The sequence below is a fragment of the Alexandromys fortis genome, unplaced genomic scaffold, assembly GCF_014885135.2.
Source record: "Alexandromys fortis isolate MF-2015 unplaced genomic scaffold, M_Fortis_MF-2015_v1.1 scaffold_163, whole genome shotgun sequence".
NCBI lineage: Eukaryota > Metazoa > Chordata > Mammalia > Rodentia > Cricetidae > Alexandromys > Alexandromys fortis.
Genome location: NW_026068085.1, coordinates 3,818,246 through 3,843,234, shown reverse-complemented (window position 1 = coordinate 3,843,234; position 24,989 = coordinate 3,818,246). Strand labels below are relative to the sequence as shown.

Genomic DNA, 24,989 nt, shown 5'->3' with positions numbered 1-24,989 from the left:
AAGCCATAGCAATACCTGTCTTAAAAAAACTTAGTAATCAAATCTAAGATCTTAACTCCAGGAATTAAGATGCAAATACCTAGTTTGGAGACTTTGGTGCACAACACTGATTTCATTTCACTTCTTGTGGTTGTAGAATACTTGCATCAACACAGTTTGAGCCCACAGCTGCTAGAATGGCGTTTCCCTGCTTTGATGAGCCTGCACTCAAAGCAAGTTTCTCCATCAAGATTAGGAGGGAACCAAAGCACTTGGCCATCTCCAATATGCCCTTGGTGAGTGTGAACAGCATCTGCTCCTGGGAAAATTGCCCTTCTCTGTGATGTCCAATACACCAACATTTCATTTATCTTTTTTATTTCCTGACAGTTATATTTAATAACTTTTCACTTCACTTCCAACAAATGTTTTTGTTTCAAGCCACATTTTGTTGATAACCAAAGAAAACAATGTCCCTTAAAAATTCAGGTTCTCAGCACAATTTACATACATGGAGGGAATTGTCAGGAGTTCACACCAGGTTGAACACATAGTTTCCTTCACCAAGTGCTTTCACCCCCATAATTTCTCCTGACATAACTGCCTGAACATGAGCTGATCAAGAACAACATTATACATGGCAGTGTGAACAGGGGGAGCTCATGAGGGGCTTCAACCCCACACAAAGAATTACAGACAACCAAGGAATGCTGAGTCTAGGAGAAATAATCCCCCAGGGAAGAGCACACCAGTTGGTTATCCAAAACCAAATAAACAAACTAAAATACATGACACTAAATAAAGAAGCTGAAAAGATACATACAAGTAGCATTAGCAGACTTATATCAGGGTATATTTAGGAATATACACATAGATTCATATAACTATGATGAATGAAAAAAACAGCCATGCATTTGAAAGAGAATGGAGGAGTGTATATAAGGGCATGGAGGGAGGAAAGGGAAGGGGAAATTATGTGATTATATTAAAATCTCAAAAATAAAATAAGTAATAATAATTTCCATTTAATCTCTGATTACATTAACTATACAGCAGATAATTGTATGTGTGACATTGGATAAACGTCCAAAGGAATAGTAGTCTTTTCAGAGCCTGTAATGTCATAGCTGAATAGTAATAGATGCCTTAACTCCCTTATGAGAAGTCATTTCTCTAACTTCAAGGCAGGTGTGGCTAGCACTCACTCAGATTTTTTTAAAGTGGAAGGAAGCTGTCCATACCAAAGGAATAAAACCAATCACCTACCTCCCTTGTCTCATGCTTATGGCCGCTGAGTCCAGCACAGCTGCAGTGGTGATCATCTTCACTGGGAAACACATGGTTTTGTTGTGGTTTGCAGTTGATTGGCATTAAGTGAGACCCAGGGTAGAATAATCTGTTTAGGATTCTAAAGAGTGTCTGACTTCATTATGGTGACCGCGACAAAGGGACACAGAACCCCAAAATGAGCACATCAACATTACAACTCTGTACCTACTTTTGAACACCTGGAAGATCCTGTTATCAAGCAAAACTCTGCCCCTCCTAGAATTCTATGTCCTTTGAAGACTATTACTATTTAGCTGTTTCCCTGTTCCCACTTTTGTATATAAATAAACAAATAATTAGACTGCCTTCTTGGAATAAATCTGAGATAGGCACGCGATGTCATGCCGTTGTTCTGTAGTACCGTACTGTATTCTCAAATGAGAGTGTCCCAACTCTAGGAAAATAAAAGAACACCAAGAAATTTGTGGAAAAAATCATAGGCTTCCAGATGGAAGGCAGGGAGCTCTAGAAATACCACAAAGGTAACGGCATTATAATCCATGGGGTATCCAGGATCTGCCCTGTGAGCACAGGAAAGCCGTAGTGCCATCTTGCTCCTGGAGTAGGAAAGTTTCCCACTGAAATAATCTAACTGGAATGGCCCAGTGTCCCACACAGATAAGGAGCTGAGAGGAAGAACAATGGGTATTTTGAGGGAATGGAAGGTCCAATTCTATATACCATGAGAACATTGAAAGTTAGGCAGCTGGCAGGGACTTAAGCACATCTTAATTTAGATTAGTACAATTAAGTTCCTTTGTTATTATCACATCAAAGATGGAAATTTTGACTGTGCATATGTAGAAGCCATTTAAACAGAAAGAGTATCTTGAGATTCTTGAGGAGTAAAGCTAACTTGTTCAGCACGACTGGTTGAAATGACCAGAATGTGACCAATAAGTACAATACTTAGTGACTGGTGGGAAAGGATGAAGGCACAAAAATGGGCAGGTATGGGATGGATTGTAGGAAAGTGTCTGGCCACATGCTCTTCCCCAGGCGGATTCTTTCTCTAAGTTATCACCTCAAAACTTATTGTGCTGGAGTATTAGGCTTTCTCTCTGGGACCATGCCTCTTAGAATGTTCCCACCAACATGCAACCGTTCTTCAAGGCAAGCATCCTGGTTGTACTTAAAACCTATTTCAATAAAACAAGACTCAGATTGGAAGAGAATTTTCATATTAGGAAAAGTCATATGGCACTTTCAACTAATAAAAAAATCAGAAGTTCTTTTTAGGTAGCAAATGGTTATGTATGTATTTGCCCAGTATAGAGTGTACTTATATCCCAATAAAAAAGAAATTGAATCAAATAGTCTGGCCTTGACATCTAAATTCTTGTCAGATTTAAAAGTAATTAAAGAAATACCATGCTATTCCTTTCAATATGTCTGTTTGGGAAATTTCTCTTTATAATGTGTGCCAGTGTGTTGAGTGATTAGATTATGTGGTTATTTACTCTGATAATAGGTGAAATCTGTGAACGTTGCTGAAGGACTCATAGAAGATCACTTTGATGTCACCGTGAAGATGAGCACCTACTTGGTGGCCTTCATTATTTCCGATTTTAAGTCTGTGAGCAAGATGACTAAGAGTGGAGTCAAGGTGAGCATTTATTTGCTTCACAAGATGATCAAGCTGTGCTGCTGCTCCTGCTTCCTGAGAATCCCTCAGCCTTAGGAAAAACAGAATAGTTAATGATTCTGTTGTCACAGAAGCTTACCTGATAGCAATGTCCTAATAATAAAAACGTAGAATGCCCATGGTGTGTGTAAGTCATGAGTTATCTGAATCTGTGCTAATTGGCTCTCTGACCTTGACTATTTTCCTTGTGGAATGTAGACCAAGTTTCTTTTAAAGGTATAAGTTCTCCAGGCATCAGGACAGAGATGGTTAGATCTCTAACCAGTTCAAGGCCAGTCTGGTGTACTTAGTGAGTTCCAGGCCAGCTAGATCTACAGAGTGAGATCCTATCTCAAAACAAACAAACAAACAAACAAAACAAAAAACAACAAAAAAACAAGCAAATAAAGAATAAGTAAGTTGTAGTACAACTATCAGAGGTTTCTAAGCTTGCTTCTGGTTATAAGTGTCCACAGGATTGAAGGAAATGGTACTGGTTGTGGGGAGGAGAGACGATAAAGATGCTTGCTGGTTTGGAGTAGAAGGAGTCTTTGGGAAGAACATTTTATATCAGAGGATATTAGAATGCTGGAATAAAGCCCTTGCTTCAAGCATCATTTTCATCTGGGCTCAGCACTTTTACCTTCATAATGCTGTCACATGGCCTAGAAAGGAAACTTTTTTTTTTTATTGAGAAAAGGAAAAAAAAAAGTTTCCGCCTCCTCCCCGCCTCCCCTTTCCCTCCCGGTCTCCCTTTTCCCTCCCCCTCCTCCCACTCTTCTCCCCCTCCCCCCACCCCTCTTCCCCTCCCTCTCCAGTCCAAAGAGCAGTCAGGGTTCCCTGCCATGTGGAAAGTCCAAGGTCCTCCCCGCTCCGTTCATGTCTAGGAAGGTGAACATCCAAACTGGCTAGGCTCCCACCAAGCCAGAACATGAAGTAGGATCAAAACCCCTTGCCATTGTCCTTGGCTTCTCTTCAGCCCTCATTGTTCGCCATGATCAGAGTCCGGTTTTATCCCATGCTTTTTCAGTCACAGTCCAGCTGGCCTTGGTGAGCTCCCAATAGATCAGCCCCACTGTCTCAGTGGGTGGGTGCACCCCTCGTGGTCCTGACATCCTTGCTCGTGTTCTCCTCCATCCGCTCCTCATTTCCTCATTGGGACCTTTGGAGCTCAGTCCAGTGCTCCAGTGTGGGTCTCTGTCTCTATCTCTATCCATCACCAGATGAAGGTTCTCGCTCAGGATAGTGTTTTCTATTTCCATCCATTTGCATGCAAAATTCGAGAAGTCACTTTCTTCATCCATTCTTCCATTGAAGGGCATCTAGGTTGTTTCCATGTTCTGGCTATTACAAATAATACTGCTATGAACATAGTTGAACAAATGCTTTTGTCATATGATAGGGCATCTCTTGGGTATATTCCCAAGAGTGGTATTGCTGGGTCCATGGGTAGGTTGATCCCAAATTTCCTGAGAAACCGAAACACTGATTTCCAAAGTGGTTGCACAAGATTGCATTCCCACCAGCAATGGATGAGGGTACCCCTTCCTCCACAGCCTCTCCAGCAAAGGCTATCATCAGCCATTCTGACAGGTGTAAGATGATATCTCAAAGTTGTTTTGATTTGCATTTCCCTGATCGCTAAGGAGATTGAGCATGACTTTAAGTGTCTTTTGGCCATTTGAACTTCTTCTTTTGAGAATTCTCTGTTCAGTTCAGTGCCCCATTTTTTAATTGGGTTAATCAGAAACATGGGAGCTGAAGTTACTTCCTGCGTTTGTTATGAGGTTGGAGTACGTGGGCCACTCTGAGTTACTATTTGTTTTTCTAGTGCTGTGGATATTTGAAAGGAGGATTAGTGCCTCAAGTGAAAAGAATATTCTAACCTGCCCATTGCTTTGCAGGTTTTTTTATGAATCTATTGTGCATGGTTTTTATAATGCTTACATTATTTCTCTTCCTTCTCTTCCTTGGAACACATTAAGTATACATATTATATATACATCCTGGCCATGGCCATCGTCATATCTGTCATTTTTGTCCATCTTGTTTCTGCAGGCTCTTGTTCATGGTATCTTATTTTTTGCACTTATTATGGGTTATTCCTCAGTCAAAAGTGGACTCTTCTAGAAAACGTGTCTTCACTCCTGCCAGGTGACAGAGTTCTTCCAATCCAAAGATTGCTTTAAACGATAGTCTTAGCTTCAAGATTTTAGGTTATCCAGTTACTGAAGTTTTAGCTCTTAAGTACTATAAAGATTCATTTTAAACTACAGTTTCTTTAAGACTTTCCCATTCTCCTTTGTGTAATACCAATATAGGAAAGCCTTTCCTTTCCTCCTTCCTTCCTTTTCTCCTACTTTCCTCCTTCCTTCCTTTCCTTCTTCCCTCCTTTCCTCCTCCCTGCCTTTTTTCGTTCACTTGTAGTTTTGTTGAGAGAATTGCAACTTATTTTTAGTTTATCCATACACTGAGAAAGTAGCTTTTGGAATGTGGTTTTATGAAGGGTTGGTATCTTCTGCTATTCTTACCTTGGCCAAGACCTGGATTTTATCCTTTGTCCCTAGAGTCTCTCAGTGCCATGAGAACAAGAGCTCCAGTCCATCTGTGTTGGACTAGGATCCCCAGATGAAAGGCTGTCTGTGGTGCCCCGATGACTTCCATCTGTGTTGGACCAGGATCCACAGAGGAAAGGCTGTCTGTGGTGCCCTGATGACTTCCTAGGGTTCAGTTGACATCTTTTTTTTTTTTTTTTTTTTTTTTTTTTTTTTCTCAAGACAGGGTTTCTCTGTAGCTTTGGAGCCTGTCCTAGAACTAGCTCTTGTAGACCAGGCTGACCTTGAACTAGTAGAGATTCACCTGCCTCTGTCACCTGAGTGCTGGGATTAAAGGTGTGCACCACCACTGCCTAGTCCAGTTGACATCCTGCTTTCTAAGTCATATGTATTGTCATACTATGAAAACATTTCAGAAAACTGCTTTGAACCTATATTTGTAGCTTTTTGTAGTTGATTTTGGAAATAAAGTTGATTAGGAGCAGACAGAATTAAAATAATGGAATTCCCAAATGTCTTCTATAACATTAACATCCATATCCTGTAGTAAGAACCATTAAAGTCATTCTTCCCAGCTGTGTGGTGAAGCCACTATGTTGTTTGAATACTCTCCTGTGCCTTCCTCTTTAGGTCTCTGTGTATGCTGTGCCAGACAAGATAAATCAAGCAGATTATGCTCTGGATGCTGCAGTGACTCTTCTAGAATTTTATGAGGATTATTTCAGCATTCCATATCCTTTACCCAAGCAAGGTAGCATATTACAGACATTTCCGGGTTGTATTTGATGGTCCCCAACATAGACCATATTATTATTACTTCTGCATCCCCATCATTCTCCACAATGCTCTTCACATAATGAAGTTCCCAGCAAAGTTTAAACAACAGGTTTATTCTTCTGAGAATCCCCTCACCTCTGATTTATACGATCAACTACTAATGATAAATCACTATACCTCACTGTACAGTTCCTGACAATGTGTCCTGAGGATGGCTTTGTCATTATCAGTACATACTTGACAGGAGAATAGAAAGCAACTCAATAAACTTTTCTGAATGAGTACATTTGCCTAGCATAATAATAAGAAAATGCAGATTTACTATGAACCTTCAAAGCTATTGGGTATTGAGTTTTTAGATATGTGGCTGTAGGTATCCAAAATACAATGGATTATGGAGGTAATTCTTTTCAATTGTTCAGTTTCCAAACTCATGGTCTAAATATTAGAGATAGAGCCAAGACTGGTTACTCAGGCTGTGTTCCCAGGAACTCAGGAGGCTGAGGCAAGAGGATTGTGAGTTCAAGGCCAGACTAAGAAATAGAGTGAGATCTGTCTCAAAATAAAAAGTAAAGAGAGGCATGGGCATATATCTCAGTGGTAGAGCACATGTGTAGCACACACAGGGACCTAGGTTCAATCTCACTGTCAAATAAAGTGTGTGGGGAGGGGTGGTGGAGAGAATCGGATGGATGTCCTGAGAGGTTCTAGTCTAAGTCTGAGTCATTTGGGTAGCAACATGATAGTCATGGAACCTTTCTTTCTCCACAAGGAAAGCTTCTTTCCTCTGGAACTCCCTAATTCTGGATGCATAGCTTAGCTTTTCATTTTATTCTAACATCCATTCATTTTCATGTTTATTTTGTATGTTTTGGAGAGTATGTTGCTGTGAGATTCATAATGAGCTGTATTCCTTCCTGCCCAAGATCTTGCTGCAATTCCTGACTTTCAGTCTGGTGCTATGGAGAACTGGGGTCTGACCACATACAGAGAATCCTCTCTTTTGTATGATAAGGAAAAGTCATCTGCATCCAGTAAGCTTGGCATCACAATGACTGTGTCCCATGAACTGGCTCACCAGGTAAGAACACTTAGTCACACATCTTCCCCCCGCCCCTTTGGAATTCCATAAGTGTATACAATAACATAGGATCATATGCACTCTATTTCTGTCCCCATCCAACTCTTTCTAGGTCCTCCTAGCAAAACTTCCATCTCCCATCTTCATGTCTTCTTTATTTTTTTGTTTTATTTTTTTGATAATAATTAAATATAATTAGTGCTGCCCACAGGTATATGGGTGGATCCTTCACTGAAGAATACAAAATCTAGCAGCCACACTCTCAGGAATTTTTCTTAGTGTGGTTTAATGTTCGTGTCTCTTTTGGGACAAATAAAGCTACTCATATAGTTATCATGTGTACCTTGTCATTTCATAGAAGAGCTATTTCCTTACAGCATTAAGTTTCATGATTTTAATGAATGTTGAAAAGCTCTTTTTACTCTGATAAAGTAGCTAATAAAATATGTTTGCATTTATAAGCTGATGGTCATGTTACATGTTTCTAAGTTTATTGCATCTATTTCTGCCACAATACATAGTAGATAATACAGTTTCTCTATAAATGGGAAAATAAGCAGAGTTGCTTTCATTTCAGTGGTTCGGGAATCTGGTCACCATGGAATGGTGGAATGACCTTTGGCTCAATGAAGGATTTGCCAAGTTTATGGAGTTTGTGTCTGTCACTGTGACCCATCCTGAACTAAAAGTTGTACGTGGTTGTTGTTTATGCTTTTATATCTTAGGCTAATCTAATTTTATTGTTTTTGCAAAAATAAATTTTTGAATATTTAATTTATAGAAATGATAACTTCATTGAAAGTTTAGAGATGAATCATGTTTGAAAATGCTAAATGAACTTTCAATATAAATGAAGTATTAAATTGTATTATTTTCCTTTAACATTAATGAAATAGACCTAATAATAGGCTGAGTGTTCTGTGACATTTCCCAACTTTCAGCTTGCTCATTGCTATTTAAATATTAGGTGCATATTACTGTTATTCTGTACAGAATTTAAATTGACAGATTGCATGAATTATGGCTGAAGTAAACATACATTACATTATCAACCTAGAATTGTAGCTCACAGATTTAATGTTTTAGAACTCAGATGTATATTTAAATACCAGGTGTTAACCACAATAAAATCATAAATAGCAAACAAAAATAAATTCACTTTCTATAAAATTTAATATTTAGTATAATTTTCATTGATGGGTAGTTTTTTATTTTCCTTTTTCACATATCTGTACCAATAATCTGTTTATAAATAGTTATAATTATAGGTACATATTATATTATAGTGCCATGCATCATAAGTATATCCCATTTCTACATAACCTTTAATAATAATAATAATGATTATGGATATACAGTTGGCTGAGTGTTCCAAGAAAAGAAGCTGAGGTTGTAATTTGCTTTTAATTTACTGTTTTTCACTACATGGTCCTAAAGTTAAATATATATGCTTTGATGGGATAACTATACATTTTGCTTTTCTATTTTTTGTTTTTGGCTATAAGTGGAATGGTCTTGTTTTTAGGTTAACATGAGATTAACTTTATTCTAAAGTGGTAAATACCCAAAATAAATAAAATATAAATTACTTACAACCAGTGTTTAGGTGCTTGGATGCTCTTTAAAAAGCTTAGCAAAGTATTAATTCTAGAAATATGAAATCAGACGACACAGAAATTGAAATTCTAGTTCTGTTACCATAGATCAAGCCTTCTTCCTTTCATTCTTTTTTATCTAAATGTAGCTTAGGGATGATACTTTCCCCTCTTCCTTTTTATTCTTTTTATCGATAGGAAGAACATTTCTTTTGCAAGTGTTTCAGTGCAATGGAAGTCGATGCATTCAACTCCTCGCACCCTGTGTCCACACCTGTGGAGAACCCTGAACAGATTCGGGAAATGTTTGATGATGTTTCTTATGAAAAGGTAAAAGCAGACTGTAGAGGACTGTTTGGACCATGTTCATTAGTGGTTGGACAGAAGGGTTATAGTTCAGGTGTGCAATAGCTTTCTCTCCATCAGGGGCTCCTAATGATACTAGATGACTTGAGTCTTTCAGGTTGAACCTGTAGATTGGTCCATAATCCTAAAGCTTAGATTCTGGTCAATATTTTACTCTTTCTATGGTTGAAAATTTGGAAAAAAATAATGCAGCTGCATTGAAATGTACAAACTATAACAAATATTATTTGTCTTATCTTTTCAGGGGGCTTGTATTTTGAATATGCTAAGAGATTATCTGAGTGCAGATACATTTAAAAGAGGAATTGTGCAGTATCTCCAAAAGTATAGTTATAAAAACACGAAAAACGAGGACCTTTGGAATAGCATGGCGAGTGTGAGTAGTGCTAGAGACCTCTCTTCTGTTGTTGCTCTCCTCTATGATGGTACTCCTTCACAAAGAATCAAAGTGCTTTCTACAGAAATGAGGGTGTTATTTTACTTTTGGTTTCAGATTTGTCACACAGATGGTACCCAAACAATGGATGGCTTTTGCTCTAGAAGCAAACACTCATCATCAACCTCAGTAAGTCTCCATCTGTACCCACCCACCCATGCACATTCTTCTCCATATTCTTTGAGCGGTACCTCTGTGCCAACCTTTTTGAGGTTCTCAGTTAAGTCACTTTGATTCAATTCAAATTAAAGCATTACAACTAAACCAGCTAACAGCCTTTTATAGATTTTCCTAAGAATTGTCTATGTAAGAGCGTGTCACAACCCTGGTGACAACTTCTCACAGACATTCATTCCTTTCAGTCCACTTTCCCTAAAACAGTGGGGTTAGGTCAAGTTTCAGTGGTGGGCTAGGACTAGATTCTATGTCAGTCATTTTCAGACCACTACATATGAAAACACACAATGGCAGAGAAAGCTCTTAGATATTTACTGCACATCAGGCACATGCTGAACAATTAGCATGTCATCTTTACTCCTCTCAACAGATCCTTGAACCAACTGCTATTACTATCCAGGTCTTTAAATGTGGTAATGTGAATGTGATATCTAAGAGCACATGGTGGTAACTTGTAGAGTAGGGACTGAATTCCATTTTGACTCATGTTTTTAACTGTTCAGCTATCAAGAATCATATCAGCCGAGACACAAAAAGGATCTCACCCTGTTCATTCTGAATTTAGGGGATATTTTCATAGACAACTATGGATGACTAGAAATTCAACGAAATTTTATTTACCATATTTTTATTTCCTTGCAGGGATAGCTTTATTAATCATTTATGCAGTAAAATATTTTATCTTTTATCTGTTTAAAAAGCTTTTCTAGTGCCAAGGAACACATCTTTTGTATTTCCAACTGCTGGTCAAGTGCAAGCCATCTCAGAGCTGTCACTTTAAAAGCACAACCCATTCCCTGACCAGTTTTTCTACCTCAGTTTTCTGAGAGCCAGCATAGTCATGTTGGTGTTGAAACCTTGCTGTCCTCCCCACACACCCCGCCTCTCTGTTTCTTTCATTCTGTTGCTCACATGCCAGCTTTGTGTTTGTCGAATATGCCTGGCCATTAGCTGTGCCAAACAGGGCCAACTGTACTACCTACCTGTCAAGACACATAGGTTTAGAGGAGATGATAGAAAGGCAGGCAGTCATGGCTCAGTGGTGGGAACAGGAGGGGAGGGCAGCCAGGGTAGGAAACCGAAGAACAGGGGAGCCTGGCAGTGGCTAGTGAGTGTGGGAGCACAGATCTCAGATGATGAATTTCCCCCCATTTTTGTCTTATAACCAGCACTGGCATCAGGAGGGCATAGATGTGAAAACCATGATGAACACATGGACACTGCAGAAGGGCTTTCCCCTGATAACCATCACTGTAAGAGGGTGCAATGTGCACATGAAGCAAGAGCACTATATGAAGGGTTCAGAAAGCATCCAAGAGACTGGGTAATGTTCACAGTGGATAACTCCTTTTTGGTGGGAAAGAATCATTCTTTTGAAGTCCTGTTCGTAGAATGTTTTAGCTGAATCTGTGTGTTCCACTTAGTTGACCTACTTTCTCAAAAAGTGGTACCCAACTTTCTCAAAAGTATTAAGGAGGTTTTGAGTTTTGAATCTCTGTAAACCTGGCTATCTGTTTTGTAGTTTAATAGGATATAATTTCTAGTTGTTGGCCTGAAGTCAGCTCTCATCTAAGTTAGCAGCTGCTGCTAAGTTATAGAAGTGTCTGGTATTAGCCCGGCGATGGTGGCACACGCCTTTAATCCCAGCACTCGGGAGACAGAGGCAGGCAGATCTCTGTGAGTTCGAGACCAGCCTGATCTACAAGAGCTAGTTCCAGGACAGGCTCCAAAGCCACAGAGAAACCCTGTCTCAAAAAAAAAAAAAAAAAAAAAAAAAAAGAAGTGTTTGGCATTGGTTGGAGTTGACAAAACCAACTAAGAGACACTCAATTCTCTTCTTTAGAAGTCTGAGTTACACCCTGGAAGCCCTTAACTCATACCCTACAAGAGTATTATTAGAAATGATATGTTGTAACTTGTAAAATATTTGCTGTATCTTGAACTAATTTCAATCAGAACATTACAAAAGTATTGAAAAGAATTTCTACATATGCTTTGCACAAATATGTGTCAATTTTATCATACTTGATTTATGATTCTCTATGTACATATAAAAAGAAAGCATTATGTAATATATAGCCTATATGTGTGTAGGCAATATGAATGCAATAGTGTATATAACTTATTACATATATTATATATAAACAAAGATATACAGAGAAGTTGTATTTTCAAAAAAATAAAAACATTTACTTATGTAATCATCACACAATTTTCAAAATTAGGAAACAATCCTATACAAAATCACAATTTAATTCATAAAGCCAATCCAATTTCTCATATTGTCTTAAAATGTTTTTATATCAAAATAGGAAAATTTTACTCCCAAATTTAGTTCATTTCATATTTCATCACCACACAGTTTTGGTTTTACTTTTTTTTTTGCAGCAATTCGCCCACATGTGTCCCTTGACATTTTCAGCTTTTCTTTTTTTTTTTCAGCTTTTCAAACCAAGTGCTTTATTGAAATCCAGTTCATAGATTGCGTACCCTTTAAGTGTGTGATTTATAGTGTATTCACAGAACTGTGTAACTTCCACCACTGTACAATTTATTTTAACATTTTTAGCTCATCTCCACCCAGCCATCAGCATCCATTCTTCATTCCACCTTGGACTCAGGCCCTGGCAGCCCCTAATGTACTTCTGTTTCATCAAATTTGCCTGTTCTGGTATTCCTTATGGTAGAGCCACACAACATGTATTCCAGTGTAGCTGGTGTCTTTCTTTCCCCCAGCGGAATGTTTTCAAGACTCACCCGTGTTATATCTGTGTTTCATTCCATTTTTATGACCAAGTGATGGAGTGTGTAGGATTTTTTTTTTTTAGTTCAGGACACTACTTTACTGGAATTCTTGACTTATATTTTCTTTCTTCTTGATCAGATTTAGTTTTTTTTTTTTTGAGAAACTCCAGAAGAGGAGTGACATAGGTCTTTTTGGTACATGATTAAGGAGGAGGGACATGGTACCAATTTGTGCCATTACTAGTAATCATTATTTAAGGTTAGGCTTACTAACCTAGTAATCATTATTTAAGGTTAGTCATTAATTACTTGAGCTTGCTTTTGTCTTTCTACGTTAGAGTCTGAGGAGGAGGAATAGTAGCTGAGCTGGAAGGTAGCCTAAGCATGATGTCAAGTCTTGGCATAACGTTCTTATACCACTCTGTTTTAATCTAGCCTGGCACGTGATAGGAAGAGGTATTAAAAGCTGCTTGTTGGGTGAGTAAAGACAATGAACAATGCATACTTGTACTTGCTTTCTTTTAGGTACCTGTGGCACGTTCCCCTGACATTTATTACTAGTAGATCAGACACAGTCCAGAGGTTTTTGCTAAAGACAAAGACAGGTAATTTGTCATGGAAATAATTAGTATAATTCAAGTAAGAAGTATAGAAGTGAATAGAAACTAGCTACCGAGCTTCTTTCGGTGTTGATTTTGGTTAAAAGAAAAGGGAATCGATTGAGAATTCCTGCTGGATTTGGAAGATGGCTCCATTGGTAGAGTGCTTATCTTATAATGTGAGGACTTGAGTCTGATCTCCAACAGTTACAATACCAAAGAAGGTGAGCATTGCCATCATGATTGTGACTTTAGTGCTGGGAAGGAAGGCCAGTGAGTGTTCCTATTGCATGTCTTTTCCTGACAAAAATGTACAGAATCTGAGGAACAGACAATGTTCAACCCTGATATATTTATACACGCACACGTGCCCTCACTTACAAAAATTCACAGGGATTGGAGTTTTAAAAAGGAAATATAATGACAAAAATTCAAACAGTTGAGTATATGACACTAAAGAGAATAGATTAGCAATAAAAATCCTCATTGCTTTGTTAACAATAGTGGGAAATATATATTGGTCATAAATGTGATTGCATCATTTCTATAAACTTCATAGAATCTGTGTCTAATGCTACCTTTGGTATTTGTCTACTTGGGTGGCTGTTATGTAATTTCTACAAGATATTTGTTTAGTCTTGGGGTTTTCCCCAGTTTCATTGTATAACCTCAGATTCAAAAACTTCTATCCATCTAGGGAGTAAATGGTTCTGAGATTTATCCTATTTTCTCTAGATGTTCTCATCCTCCCAGAAGCAGTGGAGTGGATCAAATTTAATGTGGGAATGAATGGCTATTACATTGTGCATTATGAGGATGATGGATGGGATTCTTTGAGTGGCCTTTTAAAAGAAGCATATACAGCAATCAGCAGTAATGACCGGGCAAGTCTCATCAACAATGCATTTCAGCTTGTCAGGTAATGCAGGCTGCATCAAGTTGTAGTTTATTTCTGAAAGCAGCAGTTACTGTTCAAATACTTGGTTTCTAGAGATGACAGTGATGGATTGATAATGAGCATTCAAAAGGCATCACCTCCCCAAGTTCTTTTATTAATTTTTTATTGAGCTATATATTGTTCTCTGTACCCCTCACTTTATCCCCCCACCCCATCTACCCTCTCCCATAATCTCCATTCTCCCAATTTACTCAGGAGGTCTTATCATTTTCTGCTTCCCATGTAGATTAGATCCATGTATGTCTCTTTTAGAATCCTCTTTGTTGTCTAGGTTCTCTGGAATTGTGAATTGTAGGCTGGTTTCTCTTTGCTTTATGTCTAAAAGCCACTTATGAGTAAGTATATATTTGTTTTTCTGTGTCTGAGTTACCTCACTCAATATGATATTTTCTAGCTCCATCCACTCACCTGCAAATTTTAAGATGTCATTTTTTTTCTGCTGTGTAGTACTCCATTGTGTAAATATACCACATTTTCCTTATCTATTCTTCAGTCGAGGTTGTTTTCAGGTTCTAGACATGATAAATAATGCTGCTGTGAACATAGTTAAACATATTTCCTTGAGGTATGATTAAGCATCCTTTGGGTATATACTCAAAAGTGGTATTGCTGGGTCTTGATGTAGGTTGTTTCCTAATTTTCTGAGAAATCGCCATATTGATATCCAAAGCAGCTGTACCAGTTTGCATTCCCACCAGCAATGCAGGAGTGTTCCCTTTAGCCCACATCCTCTCCAGCATAAGTTGTCATCAGTGTTTTTGATCTTGGCCATTCTTACAGGTGTAAGATGGAATCTCAGAGTTATTTTGATTTGCATTTCTCTGATAGCTAAGAATGTTGAGCATTTCCTTAAGTGTCTTTCAGCCATTTTAGATTCATCTGTTGAGAGGACTGTTTGAATTTATACCCCATTTTTAAACTGGATTATTTGTTCTTTTGATGAAAAATTTCTTGAGTTCTTTGTATATTTTGAAGATCAACCCTCTGTCCAATGTGGGGTTAGTGAAGATATTTTCCCATTCTGTAGGCTGCCATTTTGTCTTGTTGACCATGTCCTTTGCTTTACAGAAGCTTCTCAGATTCAGTAAGTCCCATTTATTAATTGTTTCTCACAGTGTTGTGTTAATGGAGTTATAGATAGAAAGTGGTCTCCTGTGCCAAGCATTCAAGCTACATCCAACTTTCTCTTCTGTGATTATCAGTGTGGTTGGTTTTATATTGAGGTCTTTGATCCACTGAACTTGAATTTTGTACATTGTGATAGATATGGATCTATTTTCATTCTTCTACATGTTGATATCCAGCTATGCCAGCACCATTTGTTTAATATTCTTTCTTTTTTTCCATTTTATTATTTGCTACTTTGTCAAAAATCAGGTGTTTGTGGGTGTGTGGATTGATACTTGCATTTTCAGTTTGGTTCCATTGGTCCTCCTGTCTGTTTTTATGCCAATACCAGGCTGTTTTCAGTTAATAGTTCTGTAGTAGAGTTTGAAGTTAGGGATAGGAAAGCCTCCAGAAGTTCCTTTATTGTACAGGATTGTTTTGGCTATCCTGGGTGTTTTGCTTTTTTGTTGATCTTTCAAGTTATATTAAGAAATTTTCTGGGATTTTGATGGGCATTTCATTGAATCTGTAGATTGCTTTTGGTAAAGCTGATATTTTCACTATGTTAATTCTACCTACCCAAGAGCATGGAAGATCTTTCCACTTTCTGGTGTCTTCTTCAATTTCTTTCTTCAAAGATTTAAAGTTCTTGTCATACAGGTCTTCCACTAGTTTGGTTAGAGTTAATCCAAGATTATTTGTTTTAAGTTATTTGTGGCTGTTGCAAAAGGTGATGTTTCTCTGATTTCTTTCTCAGCCCATTTACCATCTGTGTAAAGGAGGGATACTGATTTTTTTGAGTTAATCTTGTATCCTGCTACATTACTGAAGGCATTTATGAGTTGTAGAAGTTCATTTGTAGAATTTTGGAGATCACTTATTTAAACTGTCATATCATCAGCAAATAGTGATAGTTTGACTGCTTTTCAAATTGTACCACCTTGATCTCCTTTTTTTTTTCTTATTGTTGTATCTAGAACCTCAAGTACTATATTGAATAGGTTGGAGAGTGTGTACAACTTTGTCTTGTTCCTGATTTCAGTGGGATCACTTTGAGTTTATCTCCATTTACCTTGATGTTGGCTGTTGGCTTGCTGTATATTTCCTTTATTATGTTTAGGTATGTTCTTTGTATCCCTGCTCTCACCAAGACATTTATCATGAAGGGATCTTGTATTTTGTTAAAGACTTTTTCAACATCTAATGAGATTATCATGTGTTTTTTTTTTCAGTTTGTTTATATGGTGGATTGCATTGAAAGATTTTCATATGTTGAACCATCCCTGCATCTCTGGGATGAATTCTACTTGGTCATGGTGTATGGTTTTCCTGATGTGTTTTTGGATTCAGTTTGCCAATATTTTTTTAGTGGTTTTGCATCAATGTTCATGAGTGAGATTGGTCTGTAATTCTCTTTCCTAGTAATGTCTTTCTGTGCTTCAGGTATCAGGGTAATTGTAGCCTCCCTCATAAAAAGAGTTTAGCAATGTTCCTTATGTTTCTACTTTGTGGAACAATTTGAGGAGTATTGGTGTTAGTTCTTCTTTGAAATTGTTGTAGAATTCTGCACTGAAACCGTCTGGCCCTGGGTTTTCTTTGTTTTGTTTTTTGTTTTGTCTTGTTTTTGGTTGGGAGACTTTTGATGAATGTTTCTATTTTCTTAGTGATTATAGATCTATTTAATTTGTTTATCTGGTCTTGATTTAATTTTGGCAAGTGATATTTATCCAGAAAACTGTCCATTTCCTTTAAGTTTTTTTAATTTTGTGGAGTATAGGTTTTCAAAATATGATCTGATGATTCTCTAGATTTCCTCCCTGTCTCTTGATATGTACCCCTTTTCATTTCTGATTTGTTAATTTCCATATTCTCTCTCTGCCTTTTGATTAGTTTGGATAAAGGTTTGTCTATTTTGTTGATTTTCATTGAAGAACAAACTTTGTCTTGTTCATTCTTTGTATTGTTTTATTTGTTTCTATTTTGTTGATTTCAGCTCTCAGTTTATTTCCTGCCATCTAGTCCTCCTGGGTGAGTTTGCTTATTTTTGTTCTAGCCTTTTTAGGTTTTCTGTTAACTCATTAGTTTAAGATTTTCCCAGTTTTTTTTTTATGTAGGAATTTAGTGTTATGAATTTTCCTTTGAACACTGCTCTCATTGTGTTCCATAAATTTGGGTATGATGTGTGGTCATTTTCATTGAATTTTATGAAGTCCTTAATTTCTTCCTATATTTCTTCCTTGACACATTGGTGAGTAATGTGAGCATTGTTTAATTTCCATGTGTTTGTGGGCTTTCTGAAATTAGTGTTGCTGTCTAATTTTGAGCCATGGTGATCCAATAACATGCATAGGGTTAGTCTAAATTTTGTGCCTGTTGATGTTTGCTTTATTACCAAGTATGTGATCAGTTTTTGAGAAGGTTCTATGAGGTGCTGAGAAGAAGGCATATTCTTTTATGTTTGGATGGAATGTTCCATAGATGGCTGTTAAGCCCATTTGAGTCATAACATCTGTTTGTTCCCTTATTTCTCTTTTAAGTTTCTGTCTGGCAGACCTGTCCGTTGGTGAGAGTGGGGTGTTGAAGTCTCCTACTATTAGTGTGTGGGGTTTAATGTGTGATTTAAGCTTTAATAGTGTTTCTTTTACATATGAGGTGCCCTTTTACTTGGGGCATAGATGTTCAGTATTGAGATTTCCTCTTGATGGATTTTTTTTTCTGTGACTAATATGAAATGTCCTTTGTCTGTTTTGATTGATTTTAATTTGAAGTCTATTTTGTTAGACATTAGGATAGCTACACCAACTTATTTCTTAGGTCCATGTGATTGGAAAATCTTTTCCCAGCCCTTTACTCTGAGGCAATGTCTGTCTTTGAAGTTGAGGTGTGTTCTTTGTATACAGCAGAAGGATTAATTCTTTTTTTCATATCCAATCTCTTAACCTGTGTCTCTTTATAGGTGGGCTGAGTCTATTTATATTAAGGAATATAATAACCAGTGATAGCTAGTTCCTGTTATTTTAATTTTCATTGTTGGTGATGTTTTTGTGTTTTCCCCTTCTTTGGGATTTACTGCTGTGAGATCATCTATTATCTATGTTTTTGTGGATGTAGCTAACAACTTCCTTGTGATGGAGTTTTCCTTCTAGTACTTTGTTAGTAGGTATTGGTTAAATCTGGTTCTGTCATGGAATATCTTGTTCTGTCTGCCTATGGTGATTAAAAGTTTTGCTGGGTATAGTAGTCTGGGCCTACATCCGTGGCCATTTAATGTCTGTATAATGCGTAACCAGAACCTGCTGGCTCTCATTGTTTCCATTGAGAAGTCAGGTATAATTCTGATAGGCCTGCTTTTATATGTTACTTGATCTTCTTCCTTTGTAGCTCTTAATAATCTTTTTTGTTTTTGCCACCCCCAATATTCTTTCTTTATTCTGTGTGTTTAGTGTTTTGTTTATTGTATAGCAAGTGGGCTTTCTTTTTGATCCAGTCTATTTGGTGTTCTGTAAACTTTTTATATCTTTATATGCATATCTTTCTTTAGTTTGGGAAAGTTTTCTTCTATGATTTTGTTGAATATATTTTCTGTGCTTTTGAGTTGGACTTCTTTGTCTTCTATCCCTATTATTCTTAGGTTTGATCTTTTCATAGTGTCCCAGATTTCCTAGATATTTTGTGTTAAGATTTTGTCACATTTAATGTTTTCTTTGACCTATGAGTCTATTTCCTCTATTGTATCTTCAGCACTTGAGATTCTCCCTTCCATCTCTTATATTCTCCTGTTTATGCTTGCATTTGGGGTTCCTGATTATTTTCCCATATTTTTCATTTCCAGAATTTTCTTGGTTTGTATTTCCTTTATTGTCTCTAGTTTCGTTTTCAAGAGTTGAATCATTTCTTTCATATATTTGGTTTCTTTTTCTTGGTTTTCTTTAATGGATTTGTTTATTTTTCCCAATTTTTTGTTTGTCTTTTCCTCCATTTCTTTGAGGAACTTTTTCATATCCTCCTTAAGGGTCTCAAACATTCTCTTAACAGTATTTTTTGGGTGTTTTCCTCTTTTTCATCTATATTTGGCTGTTCAAATCTTGCTGTTGTAGGGCCACTAGTTTTTGTTGGTGTCATGTTGCTCTTTGTGGTTCTGAGTGTGTTCTTACCTTGTCTATCCATCCTTTCCTCTGATTGGTGTAGTTTGTGCTGTGTCTCTGGTGATCAGCCTTCCAGGTGCCTGTGGATACAAGGCTCAGATGGTTGCTCTGCAATCCTGGAGGTCATTCAGGCCTGTTCCTGCTGAGGTCCCTGGCTTGGACCTGATCCCACAGAGGTCTCTGGCTTGGTCTTGCTCCCCTGGTGGTCCCTCCCTCGTACCTGCTCCTACAGAGGCTGCTTTCTCCCCAAGTTCTTTCAACAATGCAACATAGCTTTAGCCTGAAGCTCAACCTTCTGTCTTTGTTAGTTGATATAAAATGCAAAACTTGTATTTTATTCTCTCTCATTAATAATTCAAATCAGGCTAAGGGAAATGTGCAGGAAGCCTTGAGAGCATCCTAGTGAGCCCCTTGCCTATTTTCTACAGCTTTGTCCAGCAGCTTTTCTGTCTGTGCTATAGGAATGGGGTTCTCCCTTGCTGGGTTCTTAAACCTCTTGAAGCCTTCTTGTGAGACAAATTAATGCAGGTCCATTTGTTTACATTACATCTATTGTATTAAAAGAGAGATTTCTCTTTTAAAGATAATGCATCTTTATGGAATATAGTTTATGTAATTTGGCCCTGGCAAATGATCTTTGACTAACTGAGGCCAGAGTGAACGTACTCTTTCTTTCCTGTTTTACAATTGGGGAAGGAAATATTTTCCAAACTGGATACATGAATGCCTTCATCTTTCATGTGGTGATGAAGTTCCAAGTGCACCATCTGGGTAGGATGAAACAGCTCTGTAATTCTCAGATTCCATATCTCTCTACCCTGAATGTAGAGTCCTTCCTTCTGGTCCTCATATTACTACAACGAGTCTCCTAAGGTGAAAAAGGCAGAGAGAAATTAAAGGTTGCTTGAACAGTTGCTTGTTCTTGAACACAAGTTCATCTGCATGGCCTACTGCAACTGGAATTCCAGAGGGGTCTGCTATTCAGGGTATTTTTGAACAGAGAAGATGCATTTATGAAAAGCATTCTTATTTTTTCTAAGCAGCAATCTCACTGACCTGGATCCCTGAAGGATCTTGTATTGAAGTTCTTCACTTAGACTGAAAGGTCACACAGTTTGGTGTATTCTATGTTACAGACACTAACATGCATCATTTCATATTAGTCACAAGCTGGACTTTATGAATTTTCTTTCCCAATGTCATCTTGTGTGGAACAGAAATTATTCTACTGCAAAATTCATTATTTAAAAATGATTGCTGCTTTTCTGGAAGGTTATCATAATATATGTTGAAACAAAAGGATGATTTCCTATAAACTTGTGACCATCTTGTATCTTGCTCAGCATTGGAAATTTATCAGTTGAAAAAGCCCTGGATTTAACCCTGTACTTGAAAAATGAAACAGAAATTATGCCTGTATTCCAAGGTTTGAATGAACTGATACCTATGTATAAGTTAATGGAGAAAAGAGATATGAATGAAGTGGAAACTCAATTCAAGGTAATGCCTGAGATGAATCAAATAGCTAAAGTATAATTATAATTTTTTATGGATAAAAACATGCTTATTATCATATGTATTTGAATGTATATATACATAAAATAGACATATGTGTCCTTTTATCCATTAAGGAAAAGCAAATAAAAATTCAGTTTGATTGACTAGCGAAGGTTAGACTTTGATACTAAATAAAAATAGTGATGTTAGAGTCTGTACTTAATTTTCATGTTTTTCCCCCACAAGTATTTTATTTGACTTGACATATATGCTATAATTACTAATCCTGATGTTCTCCAGTATTCTAAGTGGCACTTGAAGAAGAGACCCAAAGTTGCTACTTACTTTAATCAAATATTGTGAGGATCTGTATACTTTGCTCAAAAGTTTAGTTTGTTCATCCTGATTTAAGTAGATGGAATGTTTTAGAAATGATTACTGTGATAATGTTAAAATCTTTTTTTTTTTTTTTGCTTTTTTTCCCTTCTAAAACTAAATTAAATAGAGTTTCAAACTTTTAAAGAAGTGGGGTTGAGCTTTAAAGATTATTTCCATTTGACTACTCGCTTAAAATTATTAAAATACATTTAATATGTATTTATGTGATGTTTCTCATCACCAGGAGAACTAGGCTGTGTGACTATGGACTGCTGTGACACTACCCATAATACCTGTCACTATTCCCATCATCCTTCACAGGCCTTCCTCCTCAGGCTGCTAAAGGACCTTATTGATAAGCAGATGTGGTCAGATGAGGGCTCTGTCTCAGAGAGGATGCTCAGGAGCCAGCTCCTCCTCCTCGCATGTGTACGCAAGTATCAGCCCTGTGTGCAGAAGGCAGAGGGCTATTTCAGAGAGTGGAAGGCATCCAATGGAAACTTGAGGTCAGTTCTCACTGAACAGGTTGTATAAAAAGGGTATCTCTCCTGTTTCTCATCAGTTCTCACTGAACAGGTTGTATAAAAAGGGCATCTCTCCTGTTTCTCATCATTGGCATTAACCGTAGGTAGAAGCTGGACCTTTCTTACTTCCCGGTTTTGGAAAATATATGGACCTTTCAAATTAATACTTTCAAAATTTTCAACTTTCTGTTTTAAGAAATGCAACAAAGAACTTTTCTATGCCTAAAAAATCAATGTCTTAAGTGGAGTTAGAACATGATTACAGATGCCGGGTGATGGTGGTGCATGCCTTTAATCCCAGTACTAGCGGATCTCTGTAAGTGCAAGGCCAGCCTGGTCTACAGAGCTAGTTCTAGTACAGCTACGATTTTTACACAGTGAAACCCTGTCCCTTGTCTTGAAAAACCAAAACTAAAAAAAAAAAAAAGCACAATTAGAGTAACTCTATGTAGTGTTTATAAGATGACTGAATGGACATGGTCACGGCAGGCTAGAACAGAGGCAACGTATTTTACAGGAGTTTCTGTCTTCAAAAACCCTGTCCAGGGCATCTGGTAATTGTTCACACTGGAAACATAGGTTCTGCAGTGTCTTCAATCTCAACTCCTGCTAGCCCTTTTGTATTTGGAACTTAATGGCATCCAGGAATCATTTATGGCACCATCTGGATACATGCCTTTAAAAATGACATTTTTTAACAAAAAAAAGGAAAACAATCTTTTTTCATTTTACCTTACCAATCCCAGTTCCCACTCCTTTTCCTCCTCCCATTTCCGCCACATCCCCCCCCCCGAACCCATCCCCCATCCACTCTTCAGAGAGGGTAAGGCACATTGTTTCGGGGAAGGGCCAAAGCCCTCCCTACTATATCTAGGTTGAGCAAGGTATCCATCCAAAAAGAATGAATTCCCAAAAAGCCAGTATATGCATTAGGGATAAATACTGATGCCACTGCTAGTGACCCCGTTGTCTGCCCCAGCCATGCAACTGTCAACCACATTCAGAGGGACTAGTTTGGTTCTATGCTGGTTCCTTCCCTGTCTGGCTGGAGTTGGTGAGCTCCCATTAGCTCAGGTAAACTGTTTCAGCAGGTGTTCCCATCATGGTCTTGGCCTCTTTGCTCATATTATAAATGACATGTTTACCAGCCGCAATGCTATTGAGATTCCTGACTTCTACACGGAATAAATTTTGAATGTGAATTTAATATCTTACTTATCATTTAAAAGATAGATGTGTAGGCATGTATGAGTGATATTTATAACTGTATTTCTGAAACTGCTCAAATCTAATTTTAGACATTTTTTCTTGCCTGTTTTCTTAAAGTATAACAGAAGGAAACAGTAATTTATTTTTTCAGGTGTGAGCCTGTGATAAAGAAGACTTGCTCTGTCTCAGGATCTTATAGTTTTATTCTTTCCCATAGCCTCCCTATTGATGTGACCTTGGCAGTGTTTGCTGTGGGAGCCCAGAGCACAGAAGGATGGGATTTTCTTTATAGTAAATATCAGTCATCTCTGTCTAGTACTGAAAAAAGCCAAATTGAATTTGCCCTCTGCACAAGCCAAGATCCAGAGAAGCTCCAGTGGTGAGTCATGCATTGATGTCCACATGGCCAGGAAAAATTGAATGACATAGATCACTATGGCGCTAGTTTTTGCTCTGTTTCCCAAAAATTATTTATTCTGCTGGAAACACTGCAACAAATGGGCACATGGACACACACACAATGAAGATGCCATGTTTTTAAAATGAAGTATTGGGAAAATATTTAAGCCATGTGTATTGTGTGTAACATATTTGAAGTATTTAGGAATACTTCTAGAAATCGTTTTGAGGAAATGAGGTAATATATGGTGTAGGTCTTGGAGACACTATGTAAATGTTAGCTTTTAATCATGTTGCTTGAGTGGGTTTATCAAGACTACCAGTTTACCTTTTAGGACTTTATTATGACAAACAAAATTATTTCTTTTATAAATTATTTTATTGAACATTTTTGTAATTCTTCAATCAGTTATAATTCATTAGTGTCATTTCTTCTTTTAATCATTATAGGCTTTTAGATCAAAGTTTTAAGGGAGAGATAATAAAAACTCAGGAATTTCCACATATTCTCATACTCATTGGCAGAAACCCAGTGGGGTATCCATTGGCCTGGAAGTTTCTGAGGGAAAACTGGAATAAACTTGTACAAAAGTAAGTAATGCCAAAAATTAAACCCCATGTGTGTGTTTAACCTTTGCTATTTATATGAAGGAGTATCTTAGGTTGAAGATAACTTTTCAAATTAAAATTTCCTTATGTAACTTAAAACCTGAGTCCTTTGCTAACCCATACACCCAGTGATGCTTTCTACCTGATCTGCTTTCTCCTACAAGGTCAGTGCAGCTTTCCCCCAACTCTTACAGCAGTGCATAGAGCTGTCATTTCCCTTAGGTTCTTAATCTTAATTAACTCTTGATATGGATTACATTTTACAAATAGATTGTTGAAATGCTATAGGATATATAAGACACTTAACATGTAAATTGAATGGACAGCTTCTGTCATTTCTAGGTTTGAACTTGGCTCAGCAACTATAGCTCACATGGTTATGGGAACAACAGACCAGTTTTCCACCAGAGCACGTCTTGAAGAGGTAAGGGGCATGTGTGTGAGAAATTCCATCTTTTGAACTTAAGTATCAATTGGCTATTATAAAAGATCAGGAACACATTTGTGGTATTTTGAGACTGAATCTTGTCATTTGATACAAGTTTTGAGTTCTCGTGTATATGCCTCTTATGAGACAAGCTTTGCTCTGCAATTAAAAACTTGGATTTTGCCAGGTTTTGTGGCATACACATTTAATCCAAGCACTTTGGAGGCAGCAGCAGGCAGATAGGTTGTTGTCAACCTAGTCAACAAAACAAATTCCAGGCTAGTTAGGATTACATTGTGACATCTTGTCTCAAAACAAAATGAAAAACAACAAAAACTTTTCAACTTAAAAAAAAATGACCCAACACAATGGGCTCTTGTTTAGAGAAGTTAAAAGTAAATCCCAGAGGTACAGATGGCTGAAGTGGTGAAAGAGACAGAGAGGGCCCAGGTGCTTTGGTATCCAAAGTCATG

General features: G+C 37.4%; 1 protein-coding gene across 4 annotated transcripts in view; it reads left to right on the top strand.

Annotated features, from left to right (window-relative positions):
• Positions 1–24,989, top strand: part of Erap1 (endoplasmic reticulum aminopeptidase 1) — a 42,403-nt gene that overhangs the window by 12,564 nt on the left and 4,850 nt on the right. For all 4 annotated transcript variants that reach the window (XM_050122152.1, XM_050122151.1, XM_050122150.1 and 1 more), the window contains exons 3-18: positions 137–275; positions 2,780–2,914; positions 6,118–6,238; positions 7,191–7,345; positions 7,923–8,036; positions 9,139–9,270; positions 9,551–9,682; positions 9,800–9,871; positions 11,089–11,243; positions 13,190–13,269; positions 13,999–14,182; positions 20,817–20,973; positions 21,670–21,854; positions 23,299–23,460; positions 23,931–24,071; positions 24,432–24,513. In XM_050122152.1, the coding sequence (XP_049978109.1) occupies positions 137–275; positions 2,780–2,914; positions 6,118–6,238; positions 7,191–7,345; positions 7,923–8,036; positions 9,139–9,270; positions 9,551–9,682; positions 9,800–9,871; positions 11,089–11,243; positions 13,190–13,269; positions 13,999–14,182; positions 20,817–20,973; positions 21,670–21,854; positions 23,299–23,460; positions 23,931–24,071; positions 24,432–24,513 (2,146 nt within the window). The remainder of the gene's footprint in view (positions 1–136; positions 276–2,779; positions 2,915–6,117; positions 6,239–7,190; positions 7,346–7,922; positions 8,037–9,138; positions 9,271–9,550; positions 9,683–9,799; positions 9,872–11,088; positions 11,244–13,189; positions 13,270–13,998; positions 14,183–20,816; positions 20,974–21,669; positions 21,855–23,298; positions 23,461–23,930; positions 24,072–24,431; positions 24,514–24,989) is intronic.